Raw genomic sequence first — 25375 nt, 5'->3', positions numbered from 1 at the left:
AGCTTTCTCATTACAGGGAACTTTTTTTTTTTTTTTACTACATACTGCAGCCTGTGGGATCTTCCCTAACCAAGGATCAAACTTGCATTCCCTGCAGTGGGAGTGAGGAGTCTTAACTAATGGACCATTGGGAAGTTTTATAGGGGACTTCTATTTTCAACTCTACTAATATTGGTATTATTTAAAACTTTAAATATATATAATTTCCATCATCAGATATGTATTAAGTCTATACAGTTAGATTAGCTATTAAGGAGGTATTCATCCCCCTACCATCATTATGGAAAAATATTATGATATTAACTATAATGTATGTATATTACTGTAAGAACTGTTAGAAATTTAATTGAAGGTTTACTGTGCTGCCTGGAGCTGATAATGAGGAATTGTATTACAGCTCAAATATCTTTCTCCCTGCCACACAGTCTGATATATAACCAATCAAGTACAGTTAGCATAATCAGGAAGCCTAGAAAAAAAGGTGTCCATTCTCCAGAATTTTAAATGGAAAAGAGAATCCATTCCATTATCAAGCAGCCAAATCTATTTATTTATAAGAAGTAAATGAAAATGACTGTTTTAACCTTAAGAGAGAAATCAGGATTTAAGAAGCATACCATTTAAAAAATAAGTGACTTCTCAGAGGATGTGCAGACACTTCGCTCAGAATGATTGCTAGCTCTTTCTGAGATGAATACGTGTGATAAACATGTGACTCCTGATTGTGTCTGCCAGATGGTGACCGACTCCCATCCTATCCCTGACTCTCCATTCCCAGTTAGATTTAGAGATGGAGTAAGGCTCATATCCCAGTGAGGAGGTGACAATGAAAAATAAAAATAGGCTTAATGGCTTGTTTTTAAAGTCACATCAGCATGTTCCTTTATCAATAGAGATCCATTATAGCAGGAGCACCAAAATATTATGTATCCATTGCAGCTCAAAAAGAGTATGTATGAAGCCATCTGCTGGCTTGTCCCTGCTCCTAGAACAAATGATGGGCCATTTGGCAGAAAATCAAGAAACCTAGTCATTCATTTTTGGATTTTAGAGACAGTGTGCTGTTAAACACCCATGGGTGAAGATGGAAATCCACTGACCTACCTCTCCACTGCACCCATTCTCATTCCTACCGTCAACAGTCCTATGGGGAGGCCTCCTTACACATTTTTAATACCTAAAATTCCTTTTTCACACTCCCCAGCTGGCACCCAAGAGGTCAGGTACCACAGTCATCCCTGTTTGTCAGGGGTAGGCAGGCTCCCATTCTTCTCCCCTTGCTTCTACAACAGTTTCCTGGCTTCTCCATCATCATTGTTTGTATCTTTAAAGCCATGCCACAATTCCAACCTAATTTCATTGAGCTAACATCTCTCAGTTTTCAATACCTAGCCTGGAAATTGACTGAGAATTTACAATGTCTGTTTGAACTTTGTCTCTGATTGTTGAGCCTCCCCAAGGGTCATCTATTCTGTCTTCAATTAGCCCCATTTCTGTTAGTTTTCTAGTATCCCTCTCCATACTTCCCCCTCTCCAAACACACACACTTACTACTTAAAAACAGTTCTACTTCATTCCAAGCCAGACGCAAAGCCAGCAGTCTGTGGTAGCATATTTTAACCCCTACAGAGAACAAACACGAATCTGAAAATCAACATCTCTAGTCTCTATCTTTGAATTCCATACATATTTGTATTTCAAACTCAGTATAGCCCAAACTTAATATTTTTGTTCTAGAACTCTGTCTTCTTTCTTTTGTACTCCATACCCGATCCCTAAAAAACAAACAAAACCACCTTCTGTTTACTCTCATTCCAGAAGCAATACAGAGTAGCCATAAAAAATGTAGAAAATTCAGATGAGCAAATATGAATTAAAAAACATAAGTCTGTTACCCAGGTATAAACCACTTTATCTTCCCATATCTTGATTAATGCCATCACCATTCACCCAGTCACCCAAGCTAGAAATCTGACTCCTGTTTCTCCCTTACACATCACATTCGACCACTTTCTAAATACTATCAATACTACAATTGAGAGCTTCCCTGGTGGCTCAGTGGTAAAGAATCTGCCTGCCAGTGCAGGAGACACAGGTTCGATCCCTGGTCTGGGAAGATCCCACGTGCTGCAGAGCAACGAAGCCCACACGCCACAACTACTGAAGCCTGCCCACTCAGAGACACTCTGCTACAAGAGAAGCCACCTCAGTGAGAAGCCTGCACACTGCAGTGAGGAGTAGCCCCTGCTCACTGCAACTACTAAAAAAAAAAAAGCCCACGTGGCAACAAAGGTCCTGCACAGCCATAAATTAATTAATTCAAAAATACTACAATTGATCCTTGAACAACATTGAGTTTGAACTGTGTGGGTCCACTTATCTGTATATATATATATTTTAAATAAATACATACTACAGGACTACACATCTGCAGTTGGTTGAATCCATGGGTGCAGATTCACAGATGTAGAGGGACAACTATAAAGTCAGAATTAGATTTTTGACTGTATGGAGTGCAGGCACCCTAAATTTCCACATTGTTCAAGAGTCAACTGTATCTCCAAAATGTCTACTGAAACCATTTTTTCCTCTTTGTCCCCACAGCCATAATCCAGGCTCTTATTACTCTTACCTGAACTACTGCAATTGACTATCATCTGGTTTTCCTATCACCAGTCTCCCAAACTCACACTCATCTCTTACCATAATCTCCACCATAATCTGCCAAAATAGAGTTGCTCTGAAATATACATCTACTCATTTAACTCACCCACTTTAAAATGTCTAAGAACTCTAAACCCCACAGTAAGTCCAAATTTCATGGCATCTGAGTCTGTTCAGGCTACCATAACAAAGTTCTATAGACTGGAAGTCTGAATATGCCAGGCATGCCAGCATGATTGGCCTCTGGTGAAAGCTCTTTCTGGCTTATAGATGGCTACCTTTTCATTATGCTCACATGGCAGGGATAGAAAGCAAGCAGAGAAAGCACTCTGGTGTCTCTGATATAAGGGCACTAATATCATCATGACGGCACTACCCATGTGACCTCATCTAAACCTAGTTACCTGCCAAAGGTTCTATCTCTGAATACCATCACGTTGGGAGTTAGGGTTTCAAGATACAAATTGAGGGGGACAAAATTCAGTCTGTAACATAATGGTATGATATTCAAAGACTTTTACAACTAGCTCTTAGCTGGGTATTCTGTCTTATTACTCCATGCCAAAGAATTCTGGGGTTCGAAGACCATTACAAATAGTTCTCAAAATACATTGTATATTATACTTTCACAGCACTACGCCTTTGTTCACCCTATTTACACTTCTTAGACAGCTTTTCCAACCTGGAAAACCATTATGTCCCTCAAATGTCATCAGATGCTACCTGTATTGTGAAGTCTACCTGAGTTTCCTCTTTTTTGTACCCAGATCACTTTGCATACACATCTATCAAATTCAAGCTGGGCCTAGGTTCAAATTGTAGTTCTGCCAGTCTAAATGCATGACCTTAAGCAAGTTACTTAACTTCCTTGTGCTTCAGGAACTGTATTTGTAAAACAGGAATAATAGCACTTATTTCATCGAGTTTTGGTGTGGAGATTAATGAATAACTATGTGCAAAGTTCTTAGGGAAATGCCTGGCACATAGTAAGCATTATATCAATTGTTTGTTGTTATTATATCACGTTAAGTGAAAACAATCAGGATAAAAACTTTTATTTATGGACTGTAAATGTATGGAAATGGCTCCACTATGGCACTCTGGCAATCTTCCACTATTCACGGAGGCCATGTAGGCAAGGCTCAGCTGCAGTCTGCCGGAGGTCTTGGCAGAACATCCTGTAATTCTCTTGGAGCGTGAGAAGACACGCGGTCTTGTAAGGAGGTTTTTCAAGGCTGTTTCTTATCTGTCTTTCTACTTTGTTGGAAGCACCCTATCTTGCAGGAGGCTATCATGAGGTTCCAACAAAGCAAAGGACTTTCCACCTCCCTTTCCCTGGGTATAGATGCAGGCCATAAAACAGCTTAGTTGCAGTCTAGAGTTGGTTCTTCAGCAAGAGTGTCTCACTATTCATGTTACCTGTCATCTGTCTCCTGTAGTTCACTGTCATCCTGTGGGGCAAAAGGACATGGGGATCTGACACCATGCTAATTCTGCTTATGCCATTTGTGTAAATCATAAACTATATCCTTTGGGGCTTATTTCCTTATTGGATGGACCTATGAAAATCTGTGCTGCTTATGGACTGTTTGATCTCTTAACAGTAATCACCTGGAGAGAAGGAGAACCTTATATCTATTTTGTTCAACACTGTATGTCAAGTGTCTGGCCTACAGTAAATGCTCAATAAGTATGTGTCGAATTTTAAAAATTACAGAAAACAATGATAAATATGTATTAAATGATATGTATCAAATCCATTATAGTAGAAGTCTTGTGGGGAGGAATGGAGAGTATAGAAGATAAAAGACAAAATATGATTTAAGATAAAATAAAAGGATTCTACTCATGAGGATTAAAGAAAAACATGCATGCCATCTAGGAGAAAAGGCCCTCTAGACTCTCTTGTGTTAGTATAAGAGACCTTGTAAGCTTGACCTTATTTTCTCACCTGTAATATAAGGAGGAAATCCTAAATCAACATCTTTCAAACTGTGTTCCAAAGAGCCCAAATTTTTCTCCTAGGAGCTGTGTCATGGATGATAGTACCTTTTAAACTAAGGCAGCAGTATTTGTTTTATATGTTTGGCTTTCTCATAGAATTTTGCTTGAAGAAAAGGGTTAGCAACCCAAAACAAAACAAACATGCAAACCACTGGCCTAGTTCTAGCTTTAAAATTAATGTACAGCATGATAATAGTAGTTGATAATGCTGTGCTGAATACTGGGAAATTGCTAAGAGAGTAGACTTAAGGTGCTCTCACCACACACACACACACACACACACACACAAATGGTAGGCAAGGAGATAGTATGTTAATTAGCTTGACTGTAGGAATCATTTCACTATGTCTGTGTATATCAAATCAACATATTATATGCTTTAAATACACATAATTTTTATTTAAAAATAAGATGCCTAAATATAGATTAAGGCAAGGGAAACTTGGTAGCTACAAACTCAGAATTGGAGCAGCAGGCATAATATGGATAACGGAACTCTCTGGTTGGGGTTAGAAGGAAAGGATAGAGGGTTTGCTGAAAACATACATATTCCTAACTCTGATTTTTGTTTAGGACTCACTCTTTGATTTAGAACTCATAAATCTTGCTTTCTTATTTGGAGTCTGGAGAGGGTAAAGGAAAGGTGGTTCTTATAAATTTTTAAACCCCAAATCAGTCCTTGTATTTAAATAGGTTGTTTATGGTCCTATTATTGGGTTGGCAAAAAAGTTCATTCAGGTTTGTCTGCAAGATGTGATGGAAAACACGAACGAACTTTTTGGACAACCCAGTACCTTCCTCAGCTTTAGCATAGGCCTTCTTCTTAAAGTCTCTGTGTCTGATTGTTACATAGAGATCAGATCCAGGCCCCAAACATCATATTTAGCTAATTCTAAGGTGCTATTTTCCTCACATTTTTATGTTTCTGTTATTGGGATGAATCACATAATCAATGTTTGTATTCAATGTGGTAGTGTACCTATTTTTCCTTTGTTACTAAACAAATGGCATTATCTACAATTTGATGATGTCTTAGAGTTGAGAAAATACCATATTATTAACAGAAATACTTAAAGCTTAAAACTAAGCTTAAAATACTTAAGCTTAAAATTTGTGCAAGAAATATTTGAGATGAGGTTATCAACCTCTGCAGTCGGAGCCTTCCCAGTGGGGCTAAGTAATAACAATGGATGTCATCATAAAATTCAAGCTAAGTTGTTGTTTTTTTTTTCTTTTTTGAGAGACAGCTTACCAGTACACCACTGTCCAAATTATTCTTTATTCTTGCTTACACTCAATGCTTACCCAAATAGGCCATGCTATTGCATGCCTGGATACCTTGCCATGTGCTCTTACTTCTGTTTGGAATGCTCTTCTTGGAATGTTGTCCACTGGAGAAATCCTATCCACCCAGCGTTGATCCCTCTCTACTTTGTCACCACATACCTGGTATATGCCTCTAAATATATACTTACCACACTGAACTACAGTGATTTATTAGGTTTCCATCCCCTTAACTGTAAATTTCCTGATGGTAATTGACTGTTTATTATTTGTCTTTGTATCCCTAATACTTAAGGACAGTGCCTAATAAGCAGTAGTATTCAGTAAGTATTTAAAGATTGAATGTATGAATAAAAAGAATGCTATACATGTGGTGAAGTGCCATAGCATGAACAAATATTTCATTTGTCTCTGGCTTCAAAGGTGTTCATGTCTTATCCAAACCTTCTGAACTCCTGATAAAATTACAATCATCAACACAGAGCATAATTGTTAATAATAAAGAGTTAATTTATGCTAGTTTTATTTCTCCAATCAATTATCAGATCATTAGAGGGGGAGATCAAGTCTTTTTCTGTACATACCTGTTTCAGATAAACTATACACTCCTATTCTGAGGTGTGATTTAGTTTCCAAGAATCTTCACTCAGAATACCTTTATTATTAATGCTAGTAGTAATTTTCATGAGAGAAATGCAAAGGCTCACAACAGTTTTATTTATTTAAGGCTTAAAATTTCTTTAGAGTCTACAGTAATTCACAATATCAAACATCAAAAACATAATCTTATAGTCATTTAAGAGAGAGAAATTTGAATATTACTGGTAAAACTCTGGGGCTAATTACTTCAAGATCACTTGAAACCTAACTCATTAGAGTTTGAAAAATCTCCTGAGGTCCTTAAAGATACTATTCCCATTATGTTATTTGATCCAATTGAATGTTTTAGATTTTGTTAATAAGAGAAAACCTGAAATTTATGCAAAAGAGAATCCATTTACCAGTTGCTTAAGGAAAAATATTAAGCATCTCCTATGGGCACCTCAGTATTCTATGTCATAGAGTATTCTAAGAGAGGGATGGGAAAATACAGATGCACAGCCTCTAATCTCAAAAAATAAACTCCCAGCACCAAACACCAGAATTACTAGTGTATATTGCCAAAGTGAGTTGCATTTCACACTCTTTGTTAGATCCAGTAAGGTAGTCTCACTGATATCACTGGTATCGCTATTGTTACACAGAAACAAACATTGTTTGCTTGGCAAAAGGATGCTCTCCAACATGCTGTACGTCATTCAGAAGGGAGCCAAGCAACATTTTGGATGTCTTTTTTTTTTTTTTAATTGTAATGGTTTTTGCCATACATTGACATGAATCAGCCATGGATTTACATGTGTTCCCCATCCTGATCCCCCCTCCCACTTCCCTCCCCGTCCCATCCCTCTTGGTCTTCCCAGTGCACTAGCCCTGAGCACTTGTCTCATGCATCCAACCTGGACTAGCGATCTGTTTCACACTTGATAATATACATGTTTCAATGCTATTCTCTCAGATCATCCCACCCTCGCCTTCTCCCACAGAGTCCAAAAGTCTGTTCTATACATCTGTGTCTCTTTTTCTGTCCTGCATATAGGGTTATCATTACCATCTTTTTAAATTCCATATATATGCGTTAGTATACTGTATTGGTCTTTATCTTTCTGGCTTACTTCACTCTGTATAATGGGCTCCAGTTTCATTGGATGTCTTTTTAGAGTGTTAAATCGGTAGTTCAGATCCAAAGTTTAAGGGGAAAAAAATCCCCTTTTACATTTCCTAATGTAAGCTGAGTCATTAAAAGATACAGATAAAAGAGATAAGCCAGATTCAGGGGAGGAAATATTTCATTCTGATTGACTGTCAACTCATCAGAAATTAATAACCAATCAGATGGTATGGATAGGACAGAACTAGGATGAAAGAAAATTCAGTGCAGATTGGGTGGTGTTATTAGGCTAGAAATAGTGTGTTACATCATATGATTCTATTTATTTGTAAATCTTATCCACATGTGTAAACTTATTTTATTTTGTACATGTTTACCAATTTTAAACAAACAGTCTATTCTATTATTCTCTTAGTGCCTCAAACATAGCAACCACTATTTTTAAAGGGCTTACAGCCTTGCATAACAGTCATTTTAACTATAATGGTCATATGGAAAATGGGGAAGAGGGGAGAGGCTTACCACCAGATCCTTGCAACATGCAGTTGACGCATCCTTTCTGGTCAATCCTAGGAACATATCTTCTGTTCCCACCTGCTGTTTGAATACAATTTCATATCTGAAAAAAAAGCCAGTGATATAGAGACTCAAATGAAAGAGCAATATCCGGTCACAGAGCAGAAAACTAGAAACTTATGAGGAAATGTTATTACAAAAAATAAAAGGACAAAATAAGTAAAGCGCTTTCAATTTTTCAGGCATGTAGCATAACTTAAAGAAAATAGAAGTCAGAAATTTAGTCAAAAATACCTAAAACTGTAAAGCAGGATTTACGTTGTATATACTTAATTGTCTAAAAATAAAACTTAACTGTTTCAGAGCTATACAAACAGTAAAAGTAGAAGAAAAAAAGAAGGTTCTTTCCTGGAAAACAATGGCTCAGAAGAATAGTGGACCCATAATCCAGGGTTTCATGGACAGAAAGAAACCTTCTGCCAAATTTAAGCCACAGAGTAGAGTGAGAAAAATCCAGGTTTAGTACTCTTTCTGTCATTAGCTGTGTGATCTTGGTCAAATCCCAAACTCATGTGGTCTCAGCTTCTGAATTTGTACAATTTATGGAAAGGGGTAGGTTTGAACTAAATGATCTCTATTGTCTTTTCCACCTCAAAAATTCTACAGTAGAAATACTGATCATGTAGACAGCATAGCTACAACTATAGTGTTTAGAATCTATAGAATCCTTAGTTCAAGGAATGATTTTCCCGGTATTTTACCTCACACAAGACAATCCACAAATCTTTCCTAGGCCCCAAATTTGGGACCCTAGGGATACAGTGGTTTACAGAAACCCAGCCATAAATGAACCCTATCTTTTTAGATGGAATGAAGTAAGTAAACATTTACAAATAATCTTGTCTTTTTAATTCTACTCTAATGAAGAAATGGCAAATCTCTGGATAGAAAAACTAAAAGACAACACTGAACTTCTGATCACTTGTGAACCAGAATACCCAAGAATGAAAGAGCGATTTCTCTGAGCTGGAACAGGACTAACAGTAAACAGCATTTTGAGATGGAACACTTTTTTTCTTAATAGACTATAACAGCTCCCAGGTATTTACACAGGTGAAGCCAGGTTAAAACAAAACAGAAAGATATTGATCTACATGCCCTGGACTCCCACATGGATTGCTCTAGCTGTTGCCCTTCCCCTCATCTCCAGATGCAATTTTCCAACTGCCTTCTATATATATTTGCCTGAAGGTCCCACGGCACCTCACAATCCACACACCCAAAGTCAAACTCCCACTGCTTCTACTTCACTACATTCCCAATTGCAGTTAATGGCTTCACTCTTCACTCAGTCACCCAAGCGAGTAATCTCAGCACCATCTTTGATGCTTTCCTCTTATTCATCATATCTAATCAAATGCCAAATCTTCCTTCAAATATCTCTCAGATAAAGACCCTTATATTTCTCTCTAAGGTCAGTGACTTAGCTCAGCTCCTTACTATTTTTATTTGGTAACTTGTGATTCTTCTTTTGTGATCTGCCTGTTCCAATTCTCTATCCATTTTGTTCTTTATCAATTAGGACATTTTGAAATGTATTTGCATAAGATAGAAAATAAAGATTAAAAAATCTTGTAAAGCAGTTTTCTTCATATCCTGACTGGAGTTCTTGTTCATTTGAAGTTTTGAGGGATATTCTTTCGACAGAACATCAAACATCAAGATGAAAAGCAAAAATTTACTCAGATTTGGAGCTTGTCATAGATGGCTGTTTGACATTCACTAAACTATATGACTCATCTCACATGCTAGTAAAGTAATGCTCAAAATTCTCCAAGCCAGGCTTCAGCAATACATGAACCATGAACTTCAGATGTTCAAGCTGGTTTTAGAAAAGGCAGAGGAACCAGAGATCAAATTGTCAACATCTGCTGGATCATCAAAAAAGCAAGAGAGTTCCCAGAAAAACATCTATTTCTGCTTTATTAACTATGCCAAAGCCTTTGACTGTGTGGATCACAATAAACTGTGGAAAATTCTGAAAGAGATGGGAATACCAGACCACCTGACCTGCCTCTTGAGAAACCTATATTCAGGTCAGGAAGCAACAGTTAGAACTGAACATGGAGCAACAGACTGGTTCCAAATAGGAAAAGGAGTACGTCAAGGCTGTATATTGTCACTCTGCTTGTTTAACTTCTATGCAGAGTACATCATGAGAAACGCTGGGCTGGAAGAAGCACAAGCTAGAATCAAGATTGTTGGGAGAAATATCAATAACCTCAGATATGCAGATGACACCACCCTTATGGCAGAGAGTGAAGAGGAACTAAAAAGCCTCTTGATGAAAGTGAAAGAGGAGAGTGAAAAAGTTGGCTTAAAGCTCAACATTCAGAAAACTAAGATCATGGCATCTGGTCCCATCACTTCATGGCAAATAGATGGGGAAACAGTGGAAACAGTGTCAGACTTTATTTTTTTGGGCTCCAAAATCACTGCAGATGGTGATTGCAGCCATGAAATTAAAAGATGCTTACTCCTTGGAAGGAAAGTTATGACCAACCTAGATAGCATACTAAAAAGCAGAGACATTACTTTGCCAACAAAGGTCTGTCTAGTCAAGGCTATGGTTTTTCCAGTGGTCATGTATGGATGTGAGAGCTGGACTGTGAAGAAAGCTGAGTGCCAAAAAATTGATGCTTTTGAACTGTGGTGTTGGAGAAGACTCTTGAGAGTCCCTCGGACTGCAAGGAAATCCAACCAGTCCATCCCAAAGGAGATCAGTCCTGGGTGTTCATTGGAAGGACTGATGCTGAAGCGGAAACTCTAATATTTTGGTCACCTCATGCAAAGAGTTGACTCATTGGAAAAGACCCTGATGCTGGGAGGGACTGGGGGCAGGAGGAGAAGAGGACGACAGAGGATGAGATGGCTGGATGGCATCACCAACTCGATGGACATGAGTTTGAGTAAACTCCAGGAGTTGGTGATGGACAGGGAGGCCTGGAGAGCTGCGGTTCATGGGGTCGCAAAGAGTCAGACAGAACTGAGTGACTGAACTGAACTGAACTGAAACTATGTGACAAATGAATGATTTAATTCTTACCTTTCACAGGAATGTGTGGGCACTGTATAAACATAACCTGGGATTCACTCCCTTGATATTTAAGATGCAAACAGAAATGTTTTAAAATCCCATTTGATTTCTCTATTTATGAGGTTTACTTTTTTTTTTAAACATTGTTTATTTGAAAGTTGACTACTTTTTTCCAGTTAATTATCTGCAGCCTCCCACTGCTTCTATTTTCAGAACTGAGGTAGAAGATAGAAGCATAGTTTTTTTTTTTAATATTGGGCACAGTTTTACAGTTGGAATTAGAAAATTTCTCAGATCACTTACCATGGAAGTTTTCAATAAATTCTAAAGTACATTATAATTCAATAAGTATTGCCTTTGTTTTTCAAGCTATTCTAAATATTCAACCAAGATTTTTTTTTAAAATACATATATTTAAAGCTTAGTGTATTTAATCATTAATTCCAATGTTGTATGTAAACATACTTTAATTCTTAAAAAAATGAGTGATTTCATTTATTAGTATGCAAGGCTTTTTGTGATAATTCTAAAATTCATATTTATGATTCCTATTGAAAAGGCTAGAAAGCAAGCCTTTAATCCTGCCTGCAAAATATACTAAACACCATACTAAAATAAGTAGTAAATAAGTCCAGGTAACAGCAGATAATTGGTGGGAGAACATAGTATTTTACTCAGATTATGGAACACTGAGTAATTAAAAGCAGGTCTTTGACACAAAAACATGGCATAACAATTTAGTTTGTGTGAATGCTTGTAATTTAACGGGCTGGTTTTACCCACTGGCACTTACACACTGTACAACTAAATGATACTAAATATAAATTTATAATGGAAGTGACTGTATTTTTCATCTTTTGCTAGATAATAACTGAAAGAAAGGTATTAGGTTTTATTATTCATTTCTGCTCTAGAAGGAAAAAAAATAATCAATTACACATGCTTTCTGTGTGTCACCACAGTTTTATCTTTTAAGTGGTAGAAATTACTTTGTGAATCTTATCAAAAATAGAACACTGTTAGATGACACTTCTAACTTAAACTCCCAAACATGTTCCTGACTTCATTTGACTTACTCTGGTGTGTCTCTAACATCCCACGTATCGTGATGCTCTGCTCCTTCTGAAACTTCCTCTGGATTCCAGATTTCCTCACAATTTTCACTACTAGTTTGAGGGATGACTGTGAAGAAAGGGGAGATAAAGCTGAAGCTCTTGCCCCTTTTACCCCTTGAAATTCTTCCTGTCTTTCTTTACATTAAGTTTGGGATCACTGAAGTGAAACATTTTCTATTTGTAATCGCTAGCTTGTTTTTTGGTCAAAGGAAGCTAAATTAGTAACAATTGACTTAAAGTTTTTAATTAACACACAACCAATACATTGAAGAGTTGTAATAATACATGTAGAAAATTTGGAAAAGATACATAAGCAAAAAAGAAGAAAATAAAATAATCTACAATCCAACCAGTCATAGATAGTCAATGATAGCATTTTGGTATATATCTTCCTAGTCTCTCTCTGTACATGTGTGCATATCTATATCTACAAATATATATATACACACATATATGTGTATATACACATATAAAACATATGATATATAAATATTTTGTACATAAAATAACATTGAATATAAAATATATATTATATATAAAATATATATATATATAGAATATATTGCACAGCATATGTGCAAAGAAATATTACACTGTTTTTCAGAAACAAATAGGATCATACGTAAAATATTTTTACATCAAAGAATGAATCAAACATGCAACCAAGATGATTTGGGTAGAAATATTTTATCTTGTACTAAGCTATATTATTGAAGGCAGGAGAAGGGGACAACAGAGGATGAGATGGTTGGATGGCATCACCAACTCAATGGACATGAGTTTGAGCAAGCTCCAGAGTTGGTGATGGACAGGGAAGCCTGGCATGCTGCAGTCCATGGAGTCACAAAGAGTCAGACACAACTGAGTGACTGAACTGAAGTTTTATTATATAAAAGCCCTTCAATACCTTCTCCATGCAAGCCTGACATAATTCTTTAAAAATTCTATCAGTGAAAGAAATTGAAAACAGTTGAGACGATGATAATTTTTAATTCAGTATTATCCTCATGTAGACATGAGCTCTAAAGAAAATCTCTCTTACTTGTCTTTTATGTCAAACTGAGCATGTGCCTGGGTTTCTACATGTCATATTCGAATGTTTAAAAGTAAATAAGCATGCAAAATCTTAGCTTGAATTTGTTCCAACTATTGGGGCAGCAAATGGCAACCCACATTAGGTGCAGAACAGTATTTTGCGTCTTTCAAGCATTCCCAGAAATGTACCTGATTGTCAGGTTTGCAATTCTGCCAGTTCTTTTGAAATGACCTGTGTCTATCTAACATGGGCTTTGTAAAGCATAATTACAATTTTATATATAAAGTTTTATGTATGACTTATTGTTCTCAGAATTTCGGGATTACTAGACATAACATTATAAGAAATATAGGCAGCACAGAAATACATCCAAATTTGAACTAGTCTATGAAGTGAATATCTCTTGAATAAGGCAAATATACTCTTGAGTATGTAGAATAATAACTACCGAAATTTTAAAATTGTCCACTCAGACATCATTTTAGTCATTATTTTAAACATTTTTCCAGACAAAAATTTTCACAATTACCTAAGTACTTCATTTCCTTTCCCAGTCCACCCTCTGGTAACTGTGATCACGACCAATAGAATTAGAACTTTCTAGATTTTTATAGTTGTGTAAAATGTTCAACTCTGTGAAAGTGAACAAGCCAAAACACAAGTAAAACATCCAAAAAATATTTATTCTAGTTTATTGGACCCATGACTTTATAATTCACCCCAAGGGCCTTAATTTATGTTTTTTAACATTAGATGAAATCTTGTAGTTATTTGTTTTATTGTGTTTTCCAGAAGACTATTAGTTCAAAGGGGGCAATGACTCTATTTTGATCTCCATTGTAGTCTCAGAGATGACCATACTACTTGGTACATAATAGGCTCTCAACGAATATTTATTTAATGAATTAATGAATGAATTCTGTGAAACTGCCAGAATACAGCAGCATAGAAGGTGAAGAGGCTAAGCATCTTGGTAAGTAAGTGTTAGTTGCTCAGTCATGCCCAACTCTTTGCAATCCCATGGACTGCAGCCCACCAGGCTCCTCTGTTCATGAGATTTTCCAGGCAAGAATACTGGAGTGGGTTGCCATTAACTAGACCCTAAATAATAACAAAAAATGTTCTCTAAACACATAGACTTTCTTGTTTTTCCATGTCAGGAAATATGCCCCAAAATGTGAATAACTCAAGGCAAATTAACTTCAATTACTAGAAAAACAACTTACCTGCAACATAGAGTAAAAACTGCATCGTTATATGTAAATAGCTGTTCATCATCCCCACAATTATTTGAGTTCATCTTTGGTAAGTGCTAGTGTTAGCATTACTCTCCCTATAATTTTGCTCCCAAAGAAGAGAGTATACTGATTATATTGATCTATATGCTATACTTCTTATAGTATAACTTACCTTTAAGCTCTTCTCTTTTTGGCGGTCCAATATTTCCAGGTCCCATGGCTCCCATTGTTGATGAACTATTTGACTGGAGGAGAAGAAAAAAGTCCAATGTTCTATAATTACTACTTGTATAACTTATATGACCAGTAATACTTTAAATTTGATAAGTTTTCCAGGTACAATTTCATTGAGCTACTCAGTTTAATTATCCATTGTTGTTACACAACTATGAGACAGATGTCAAGTATTATTTTGAATGTGTTTTCCTTGTCCTTTAAAAAAGCATTTGGTTTAACAGACCGTAAGGCAGAATTGATCTTTGATCAGACTAAATCCCCAGTTCCAACCCAGTGAATCATGTATTTCTGGGGATAGGGGAATGAGCCACATTCATCTCTTTGAAGATTATAACCAAGCATTAGTATAAGAACATGGATTTTGGATTTTGGCAGTTGTCTGGTCGTAGTTAGATGGGGAACAGAAGGATGGGTAAGTTTTTTTTTTTTCCATTTATTTTTATTAGTTGGAGGCTATTTACTTTACAACATTGTAGTGGTTTTTGTCATACATTGAAATGAATTAGCCATGGATTTACATGTATTCCCCAAGGGATGGGTAAGTTTTATAGAAATGAAAACAAACAACTAAATAGAGTCGAACTATTTAGATATCAAACAACTCATTTAAAAGTCTTAATAGCTTTTACTTCTTTCCACCGTGGGTATGAAATACTCGTCTCACCACCTCATGACACTAAATGAGTGAATTTAAACAGCAACCCCAAAGTAACAGTGTCAAACACATGATGAACCACTTCAGTCTTCATGCAAATTCAGATTTACTTTGCCATCTTCTGCACAAGCATACATACCCCCCAACACACAGCTTACAGGACTGCCTCTGGCTCACCAGCAGAATAGTTTTCTTTTTTCAACTAAGTATAACACACATTCAGTTCAGTTCAGTCACTCAGTCGTGTCTGACTCTTTGCGACCCCATGGACTGCAGCACGCCAGGCTTCCCTGTCTGTCACCAACTCCCAGAGCTTATTCAAACTCATGTCCATCAGTTGGTGATGCCATCCAACCATCTCATCCTCTGTCATCCCCTTCTCCTCCCGCCTTCAATCTTTCCCAGCATCAGGGTCTTTTCCAATGAGTCAGTTCTTCACATCAAGTGGCCAAAGTATTGGAGTTTCAGCTTCAGCATCAGTCCTTCCAATGAATATTCAGGACTGATTTCCTTTAGGATGGACTGGTTGGATCTTCTTGCAGTCCAAGGGACTCTCAAAAGTCTTCTCCAACACCACAGTTCAAAAGCATCAATTTTTTGGCACTCAGCTTTCTTTATAGTCCAACTCTCACATCCATACATGGCTACTGGAAAAACCATAGCTTTGACTAGATGGATCTTTGTTGGCAAAGTAATGTCTCTGCTTTTTAATATGCTGTCTAGGTTGGTTATAGCTTTTCTTCCAAGGAGCAATCATCTTTTAATTTCATGGCTTCAGTCACCATCTGCAGTGATTTGGAGCCCCAAAACATAACGTCTCTCACTGTTTCCATTATTTCCCCATTTATTTGCCATAACACACATTACACCTTCAATATACTGGCAACCACTTCATTGGTCCCTCTCAGGAGTTCTTCAGTATTTCAAGAAAATCCCAATTTTTTACTAATCTGATGTCAGATTCTCTAGCTCCAATTCACTCCCTTGCTGGCAGTGAAAACGTCTTATCAGTTGGCCCTGGCCAACCAGCGCCTCTAACTCTCCCTTTCCAGGATCCTGCCCTTATCTCCCAAGATTTCAGACAAGTACAAAAGTTAAAATGTCCTGTTTGGACAAGAGAAATAGGGTCTGTCCTTGAAAGTTGGTGGAAAATCTCACCTGTCTTTATTATGCTAAATTATTACAACAGCTGTAGGTTATTAGTTATAAATTAATCTATAACATTTCAACAGTTTCTTAGGCAGTAACTATTCTTTTCCAGAAAGTTGCTTCAAAAGTGCTATGTCTGTGGTTAAGGTGTTGTTGTTTAGTTGCTAAATTGTGTCTGACTCTTTTGCGACCCCATGGACTGTAGCCCGCCAGGCTCTGTCCATGGGATTCTCCAGGCAAGAATACTGGAGTAGGTTGCCATTTCCTCCTCCAGGGGATCTTCCTGACCCAGGGATTGAACCCACATCTCTTGTGTCTCCTGCATTGCAGGCAGATTCTTTACTACTGAGCCACCAGGGAAGCCCTTAAGGTGTTACAGGCATTTTAATGTGCAACTCCCAAGATAATATTCTGTACATTTTTTTCTTTTAAATCACTGAAGTCATATAAAATTGCAGTGCTTTTCTTAAGTTATTAATCAGGCAGAATACTAATAATACTAACAGTCAATCAGGGTAAAGGATTTTTTGGAACATGAGCGTCTCTTTTGTTGAGTGCTTCCTTCCATAGCAAATAAAAGTCCATAGAAATAAACACTTGAACATTCCTGACAAAAACTGGTATGCCCTCTATGAACACTGATGATTGGATCAGTATATCAGAACAGAGGGGGAGTTTAAGTTGATTAACATAATAAAAATAATTAAAAATAAAATTTTCATGTGAAAAGATGGATCAGGATAATAAAAAACAGTAAAACCATCTGGCAATTGTTTCTATAAGATTATCATTTCAGCCTCTACCATGAATCTACACCCAATTATCTGAGCAATTTATCATTGTAATTTATGCCACCCTGCAATATGTAAGAGAGTTAGAACATCCCTGTGCAAAGTGGTGAACTTTATTTCCCAAGGTCTTAAAAATCCCTTGTGAGTTTAAAAGATAATAAACATATTCTTTCCCAATCTCCTATATTCTTAACAATTCATGGTGAGGATAGTGTAAATAAACCAATGTGTATGCAACAGTTCTAAATGCTGTTTACAGTAAGTGTATTTTCAAAAACACATCACTCTTGTAATCATTCTGCAGTTCCCAAGATTAATGCATGTTAAAAAATGAAGAGCCATTTCTCTCCTGGAAAATTTAATAGTTCATTAGAAACATTAATTATTCTCCCACTGTTCTGATACTCCAATTCTATATCCTCTAATAATATCTGTACTGTGGTGTCTGAATGACCAATTATCTAAAATATTGCTTATAACCCAGATATACAGAATTGTACATTATTATAGCAATTTTCCTCTATAAATTGTATAATTTGGTAAAATGATTCTAGTCTCTTTATTCTCATAGGCACTCATCTTTCCCCTGAAAACGCCTCTAGTTACAAATAAACATCACCATGCATAAATGCCAAAGGAAACAGGCTTTGTAACCAGAATAAATTCTTATCTCTGAATCTGTTCCAGTTAAAAGTTCCATCTCACTTTATTCAAGATCACTATTTCTCAAGCACTGACTATACTTTTTCTATATGGCACAACCTTACCTTTCCCAGGATGTACCACTCTATTTCAGCTAAGGTAGCAAAAATGAGTTTGCCTTCCCAACTTATTGGTATATTGCTCTTAACTTTTTCTTCTGTGTCTTATTTGTTGTATATCTTCAATGCTGTTACTAATGAGATGATTTTTCTTTCTTTGGCCTCTACTAAGGATTTTCCCTGACTAAAACTTCTTGGTTTTTAGTAAGAAGTAAAGCCAGTAAGTAAACTGGCTCCAAGCCAATTTAGTTCCCCTCCTCTACAAATTTAATTTCCATCTGCAAGTCTTACTTGCCCTGTTCCACCTAACTTCTTCCTGGAGGGTAGAAGCTCAATCCAGTGTCAACTTGAACCACTGAATTGGCTGCCTATTTAGATTATACTACTTGTTTTTCCACACTATGGGAAAAAAAGAATATGGGGAGGAGAAAATTGATATGTTCATGGGAGATGGTTTAATCATGGTAAACTGACCATGATAACAAAGAACATTAAAATAATTTAAAGCAAATTGATATATTCCGCTATACTAGGAGATTTCTGCCTTCAAACAAATTTTGTGTGCCTTCTTCACATTGCCAGTCTGATAGTCAAAGTTTGCTAATGTCCACGGAGATGGAGAATGGAGAGCAAGGGGTTACACGGAAGTATTTTGAGTATTCTAAGCATACTGGCAGTGAGTGTGAAAAAGTCAAAGGTCAATTCATGCAACTCTCCTACCCAAAATGAAGCCCATCTTGCTACTGCAAGACTCCCCGAGGTTCCCTTTCCTGACCCCAAATGCTATTTGGCTAACTAGATTCCACAGCTCTATCTGAGCATGCAGCCGGAAGCCAATTTTAATAGGCTGAAGCTAGTTTGTCCCATTATTTGGCTCAAAATATTTTCTGTTCTGCTTTCATGTGTAGACAAATAAAAAAAATTAAGGGTTTTGGAGGCTTAATTAATACTGCATAATTAAACTTATTTGTTTTATAGAAATATTGTCTAGGCTTAAAAATCTTAGCTACCACTCTTTGCATTGGTTGTCAAGCATTCTCTGGCCACAAATATAAATGACAAACATTTTGAAATGTGGCTATTGCTACCATAGTTACAGAACTATTTTCCTATTCAGTGTTCAGGTAGCTTGGAAAAAATATAATTATGTTTGCTAGAAATGTACTAGAGGTTATACTCTCATGCATAATGAGCCCTGCAACCTCCTGTGAATGTATTAGATGACACAGCCCTGCTCCCACAGCAAGGTTGGAACAAGTTGTTCAAAGACAGTTTCACGAGTTAGTGTGATCAGAACTAATTCAGCTGTAAGTATACAACCACCTGTCCGGATTCAAAGTCATCCTCTTCAGGATAAAGTAGCTTAGAGAGAGCCTGTAATGCTGAAACTGAAGAAATTGTTTCAATTTCCATATTTTCAAATTCCATATTTTTTGTTTCCATATTTTCACTTTCTGCATTTTCAGATTCCATATTCTGAGGAAGAAGATAATCAGAAAGAGGTATTTTAGTTTTCTATTTTATTTAAGACATGAAGATTTTTCTAAATTGTCCTATCTCCCTTCTTTCCCTGGGTCGCTCCATGATCCCTTATTCCTCCTTGAAAATCCTTGTAAACTCCTTCAAATATATATATTGTGCTGATTCACAGAGACTCACAGACTCACAGGGCAGCAAGTAGACAGAAGTATTCAGCTTGCTTTATTAAAACTTCATGCTTAATCTAACAAGCATTTCTTGAGCACCTATGTAGTGGTTCTCAGGTTTTAGTGTGCTTAAGAATCACTGGGGAGTTAACTAAAAATGCATGTTCTTAAACTCTACCTCTAGAGAAAGGGTATGTCAGTGTCATGTAGAATGCACATCATTATTTAGAAATGTACTTATATAGACTACCTTTTTACCTCGTCTCTTTTATGCTGTCTAAGCTGTATATCCTATTTAGTGAACTGAAAAGGATGTTTGCTGGGGTGAATGTCTCAAGGAAAGTTATTCATTTCACACTTTTGCCTCAGGCAGCCCCGTACTTTCTGTTATTTAAAATTTTAATCAACCCTTGATGATGTCTCACATTATACGGCTGTTTGAGGCCTCTAGTGAGTTGGTTCATTAACTTTAGTGAAAGTTCATGGAAACAAATTGTTTTCTCTTGATTATAATAGTGATACTATATATGTCTATTGTGGAAATTTTAGGAAATAATACATTAAAAGTAGAAATAAGAAAATCACAAATACCTGTACTCCTACCAACAAGACATCAGTCTTTAAGATACTCTCTACTATTGTATTTAGAGTAGGAGTTCAGGATTTTTAAAAATCTTGAAAGTGTCAGACTCTAATGAAAAACCTGAATAAAGACTGTAGAATTAGGCTTATTATTAGTGATTCGGGCATAAATATAATAAGAATCTTTTCTACACTTCTGATATTTTTCAAACATTATTCTATAAAATTAATTCATAGAAAAAATTTCTTTAGTGCTTATATTAAATGACCCATTAAAATGTTTCCACTCTGCATAGAAAAGTAATATAAAAGGATTCTCAAAAGGCTGCTGGTACAATCTCCTGTCAAAATCAATCTGCATGTAATGGCAGTTTACAAATCTATTGTTTTACTCTTATGTTTTACCATTATTATGACTTTCTTTTTTAACAGGAAAACCGATCTGAATGTTTATTGGAGATGTCAAGGGTATGAAACAAATGTTAAATAACTCTGTACATCTAACATAGAGGCAAGTATATCACAGTGGTTAAGAGTAAGGGCTCTGGAATCATGCTGCCTAGGTATGTATCTATCATTTACTTCCTATTCTGCGACCCTGGACACATCATTTAATCTCTCTATACCTCATTTTCCTTATCTATAAAATGGGGATGATAATAATGCTACTTCATAGGGTTGTTACAAGCATTACGTAGCTTAATACACATAAAAGAGCTGGGAAAAGTGCCTGGCACATAGCAAGTACTCAACACATGTTAGCTATTATTGGTTCTTAAAAAATTTAATTTTGCTGGGCATGAATATCATTTCTAATAATGATGTCAAATAACTTAATGATAAAACTCATTACACTGAAAACTCATTAAACTGGAAAAGGTAAAATAAGAGGCAATAAAACAATCTTCTCTCACAGTATGGTCTGGTAGTCTGCTATGGGAATGAATAATTGACACATTAAATTAAATGAAGAGGCTCCTGTTTATATTTTTAAAGTCCTAGCTGATTATGTGTTCATTAAATATTTACTTAACATTAAAAGCAAAAAGTTTACTGAAACATTTTCTACCTTAGACAATGAAAGGGAAAAAATGGGTCCAGATATCAGATGCAATGATATGAGTGGTATTTTGAGTTGAGATTGCACAATGAGACTTTTAAAAAACAAATATAGCAGAAATTGCTTTATTATTCCAGCATTATCTACCTCACAGTATTGTTGTGATGGCTATATTATGCAATGTGGGTGAAAGAGTTTGCTAAAATATGAAAAGCTTTCTAAAAATATTATTATTTGGTACATAGGGCCAGCAACACAGGTACACAATGATGAAGACTGTTAGAGATCAACAGTGGGCTGGTGAGAGAGGAAGAAACTGGAACCAGTAGAGCTAACCCAGAAGAAAGGCATTCAGAAGTCCCAAATACAGCATCTGAGATAGCAATCAGAACTGCTATTCATGCATGCTCATCAGCTTGGCAGTGACATGGCAGCGAGAGTTTCAGGACATGAACAGTGTTTCAGCAGAAAGGTTGAATAGCCATGGTTACAGCAAGGTCTATTTAGGTAGAGCAGGACCCTGGTCCACAGGTGGGGGTACAGGAGGCAGAGTGGGGTTCTTGAGGTGGGAGCTGGCAGCCAGAGAAAGGTTCAGAATATGGTAGGGTTCAACATCACAGCTAGAAAAGAGAAGAGGAAACAGACACTCCATCAGAGGCTTTCTAATGTGCCAGGAGAGGTTATGAAGGAAAGCTGCGGTTCATTAGATGCACGGGATACTGTATTTAGGAAAAGCAGATTAATTCTAAATGCACATCAGTGGGTAAGTACCTCTGGCCTTGTTCTCATTTGGTGAGAGACAAAGCAGTGTGGGTAATGGGAAGGTACACCTGGAAGTTGCGTGTCTTCAGTAACTAGAGCCAGCATGTAGTCAGCAGTTGGTGAATACTGAACAAAGCATGATTAAATTCACACAAAAGTCGATTTCCTAGTCATCTTGGAAGGTTATACATTGATGGAAATTATGCTATCAATGCTCAAAATATTTTGGAATTGCCTTCATATGTATCACCAAAAAAACAGGTGTCATTATGGTATCACTCAGTTTGATTACACATCAGATTTGTGTCCAAGTGATTTCTAGCTATATCTAGATATCACATCTACTTTCAAACTATGAAGATCTGATACTTTGAGGATATTCAAAAGAATGAGCTACAAGCCTTAAGGCGATTCTAAGAGTACTTTCAAAAGTAATTTGAGCAATAACAACAGCATTATAATAAGTGGATAGTCTCCCAAAGTGACTGCTTTGAAGGGAATACCACTCCTTGGGATGTAATACAAATCACAATAATTTATAATAATGCTTTTTATATCTGAAGTATATTAGGAATCAGACTTCTTAAATTCCAAATTATGCTGTCATAGAATGGCATAGATTCATACTTAGATAGATTGAAGTGGAAATATCATAATAAAGTTGGTATGCCAGCAAAAATAATTTTTACCATAGCAACTATAATAATCACCTATAAGCACAAAATAATAAACCATGACAAGCTTCTGGATATTGTATTCCAACAAACAAAAGAATCAGCAATATTAATCAAAGAACTCAAAGTGTCTAAAGAGAAAAACAAGAATTTGAACTGTTAGAAAACTATATTCTAAGTTCAATGAAAATGAAGATTCTACTAGCTTTTTTAGAAGTCTAACAAATCAAGAATAATTCATTAAAACTACTAAAAACCTACTGTAATTCATTTGACACAAATAGATCACATTGGAAAAATTAGAGCAATATGCCTTTTTATGAGTTATGCACTGTTATTTATTTGTAGGACTATCTTTTATTTGTAAATTTGATATAAAGTTCATTTTGAGCCTGGCAATCAAGGACCTTCAGGATATAACCCCAGCCTAATTTTCTGCCCTTCCCTCCTATTATTCTCCTACATGTAATCTGCATTCTGTTAAAAACTGAACTTCTAATTAAACATACCCTATAATCTCCTGCCTTTGCACTTTGGAATGTATTCTTCCTTTTGCTTACAGTACTGAGAGTACATTGATTTTTCTGACATTGCCACTTAAACAGGCCAGGAATAAATCTAAGGCCAGTTTAAGTAGGAATTTCATTTAAAATATATATTGCTAAATGTTTTCTTTGAGGTTTGGTTATATAGAAAATAAATTTTCTAGACTCCCCCCCCCCTTTTGTTTTCTCTCACTCTCTTTTGCTGGCCAGTTCCAGTGTCAGAGTTTTCTAGACAGTACCTTTCATTTTTCCCACATCAACTTGAAACCTTAGGGCCTTCACAGGTAATGGGGAGGGGGGGAATCTCTCTTGGTACTAAAGGGGCAAATGCTTCAGGATCAGCTCTTTAACCAAAATATTGGAGCCATTTAGGGACTAAACAAGATCAATTAGGATTAGTCCAGACTGATAGTACTGAAACAATAAAATCAATAACATGAGATTAAGTCAGACTGTAGTTAAGAGGACTGGGATCATGCTTCCTTTTTATTTTTACCTTTTATTTCTTTTTATTTTTACAGTGTCAATAGGAACGGCTCTCTGACTTGAACTAACTGGAGGAAAGTCTAGGTTAAATAGGTGAAAACTCTGAATTATGCACTATTCAAAAAGAAATGATATCTTATTGAATCAAGTTTATATAGCAAATAAAATTAGAGTAATAAAGGCTTACCAAATATTATCATTTGGGAACTTGGTTAATAGGTAAACACATATCCCCATGTAGAGTACTGACTGTTTACAGCTGAATGATTTGAAAGTATTAAAAATTCATTTACTCTCTTAAAATTGGCATATCTTCTGCAACTTTATTTACATAGTGCCTTATTTAACAATTCCTGTATTAAAATTCTTCCAAAAACACAAACGTAAACATCATCGCTGCCTATGTCTGAGTTAAATTATAATGTACTGGTTAACTGAGTTTTTTTTTTCCTTGCATTTTTGACAACTACACACATCAATGCTTCCCTATTTTCGTTTTCCTTCTTTTTTGACTGCACCATGCATGTGCATGCTTTAGGAACTTCCCAACCAGTGATGGAACTGGTGACCCCTTCCGTGAGAGCATGGAATTTTAACCACTGAACCACCAGAGAAGTCCTTCCCTGACTATTAAAACTAATTCATTTTGACTTTGTTTTTAAAATACCAAGAATAATTTTCCTATTTTAGGTCTCTAACTTTCACTGCCATCAAGTGTACTAAGTCATCAGTAACTATGGGGACTTAACAGAGTTTTAATTACAATGTTAAAATATTTAATGAAAGATGACTTTTGAAAGTACCTGGGATATTTCATAAACGTAAAGGTCAAGAAATGAGCCCCTTGATTTAGTATTTCCTATATCCATTATTTTTTATTTTAGCCAAACTTAAAACACCAATAATTTTTGTTGTTTCTGTCCCATTCCCATACTCCACCTTTATCTGAAAACTTGAGATGGCTCATTGTCCTTTAGTACTTTTAAATTTTCTCCCAAAGTCAACAGGTCTGTTTTATTCATTTCTTCAGGAAATAGTCTCTGTTCTGAATCAAAGCTCTTAGGAGAAATGACCCCTAACTCTCGGCTCAAACTCTATTTATTCTCTACCCTCACTCAGATTTTATTTTCTGTCACAGTCTGTTACCTTTTGATGCGAACCGTTCAACAACAATATAATACTATCTCAATCAGCCCTTGGTCAGTAGCAGGTTTGGTAGGTACAAGTAGTCTTTTACACACCACGCTCCAGACCCCCAAGTGTCGTCTGACCGCTTCTCACTCAACTGATCTGACCAACATCCCTCAGAGCTCTCAGGCCACAGCACTTACATTCCCTCACACAGGGCATTGTCCACGTAGCAAG

At 36.3% G+C, this 25375-nt stretch overlaps 1 protein-coding gene across 2 annotated transcripts in view; it reads right to left on the bottom strand.

Annotated features, from left to right (window-relative positions):
* The window catches only part of DNAAF6 (dynein axonemal assembly factor 6), a 44284-nt gene that overhangs the window by 18300 nt on the left and 609 nt on the right, over positions 1-25375 (bottom strand). For both annotated transcript variants that reach the window (XM_070462176.1, XM_020880074.2), the window contains exons 2-5: positions 19579-19731; positions 14835-14907; positions 12350-12455; positions 8183-8279 (exon numbers count right to left, since the gene is read on the bottom strand). In XM_070462176.1, the coding sequence (XP_070318277.1) occupies positions 8183-8279; positions 12350-12455; positions 14835-14907; positions 19579-19728 (426 nt within the window). In that variant the 5' untranslated portion in view covers positions 19729-19731. The remainder of the gene's footprint in view (positions 1-8182; positions 8280-12349; positions 12456-14834; positions 14908-19578; positions 19732-25375) is intronic.

This window comes from Odocoileus virginianus, unplaced genomic scaffold (assembly GCF_023699985.2).
Source record: "Odocoileus virginianus isolate 20LAN1187 ecotype Illinois unplaced genomic scaffold, Ovbor_1.2 Unplaced_Scaffold_1, whole genome shotgun sequence".
Taxonomy (NCBI): Eukaryota; Metazoa; Chordata; class Mammalia; order Artiodactyla; family Cervidae; genus Odocoileus; species Odocoileus virginianus.
The sequence above is the reverse complement of the archived record's forward strand: the minus strand, read 5'-3'. Positions and strand labels throughout refer to the sequence as shown.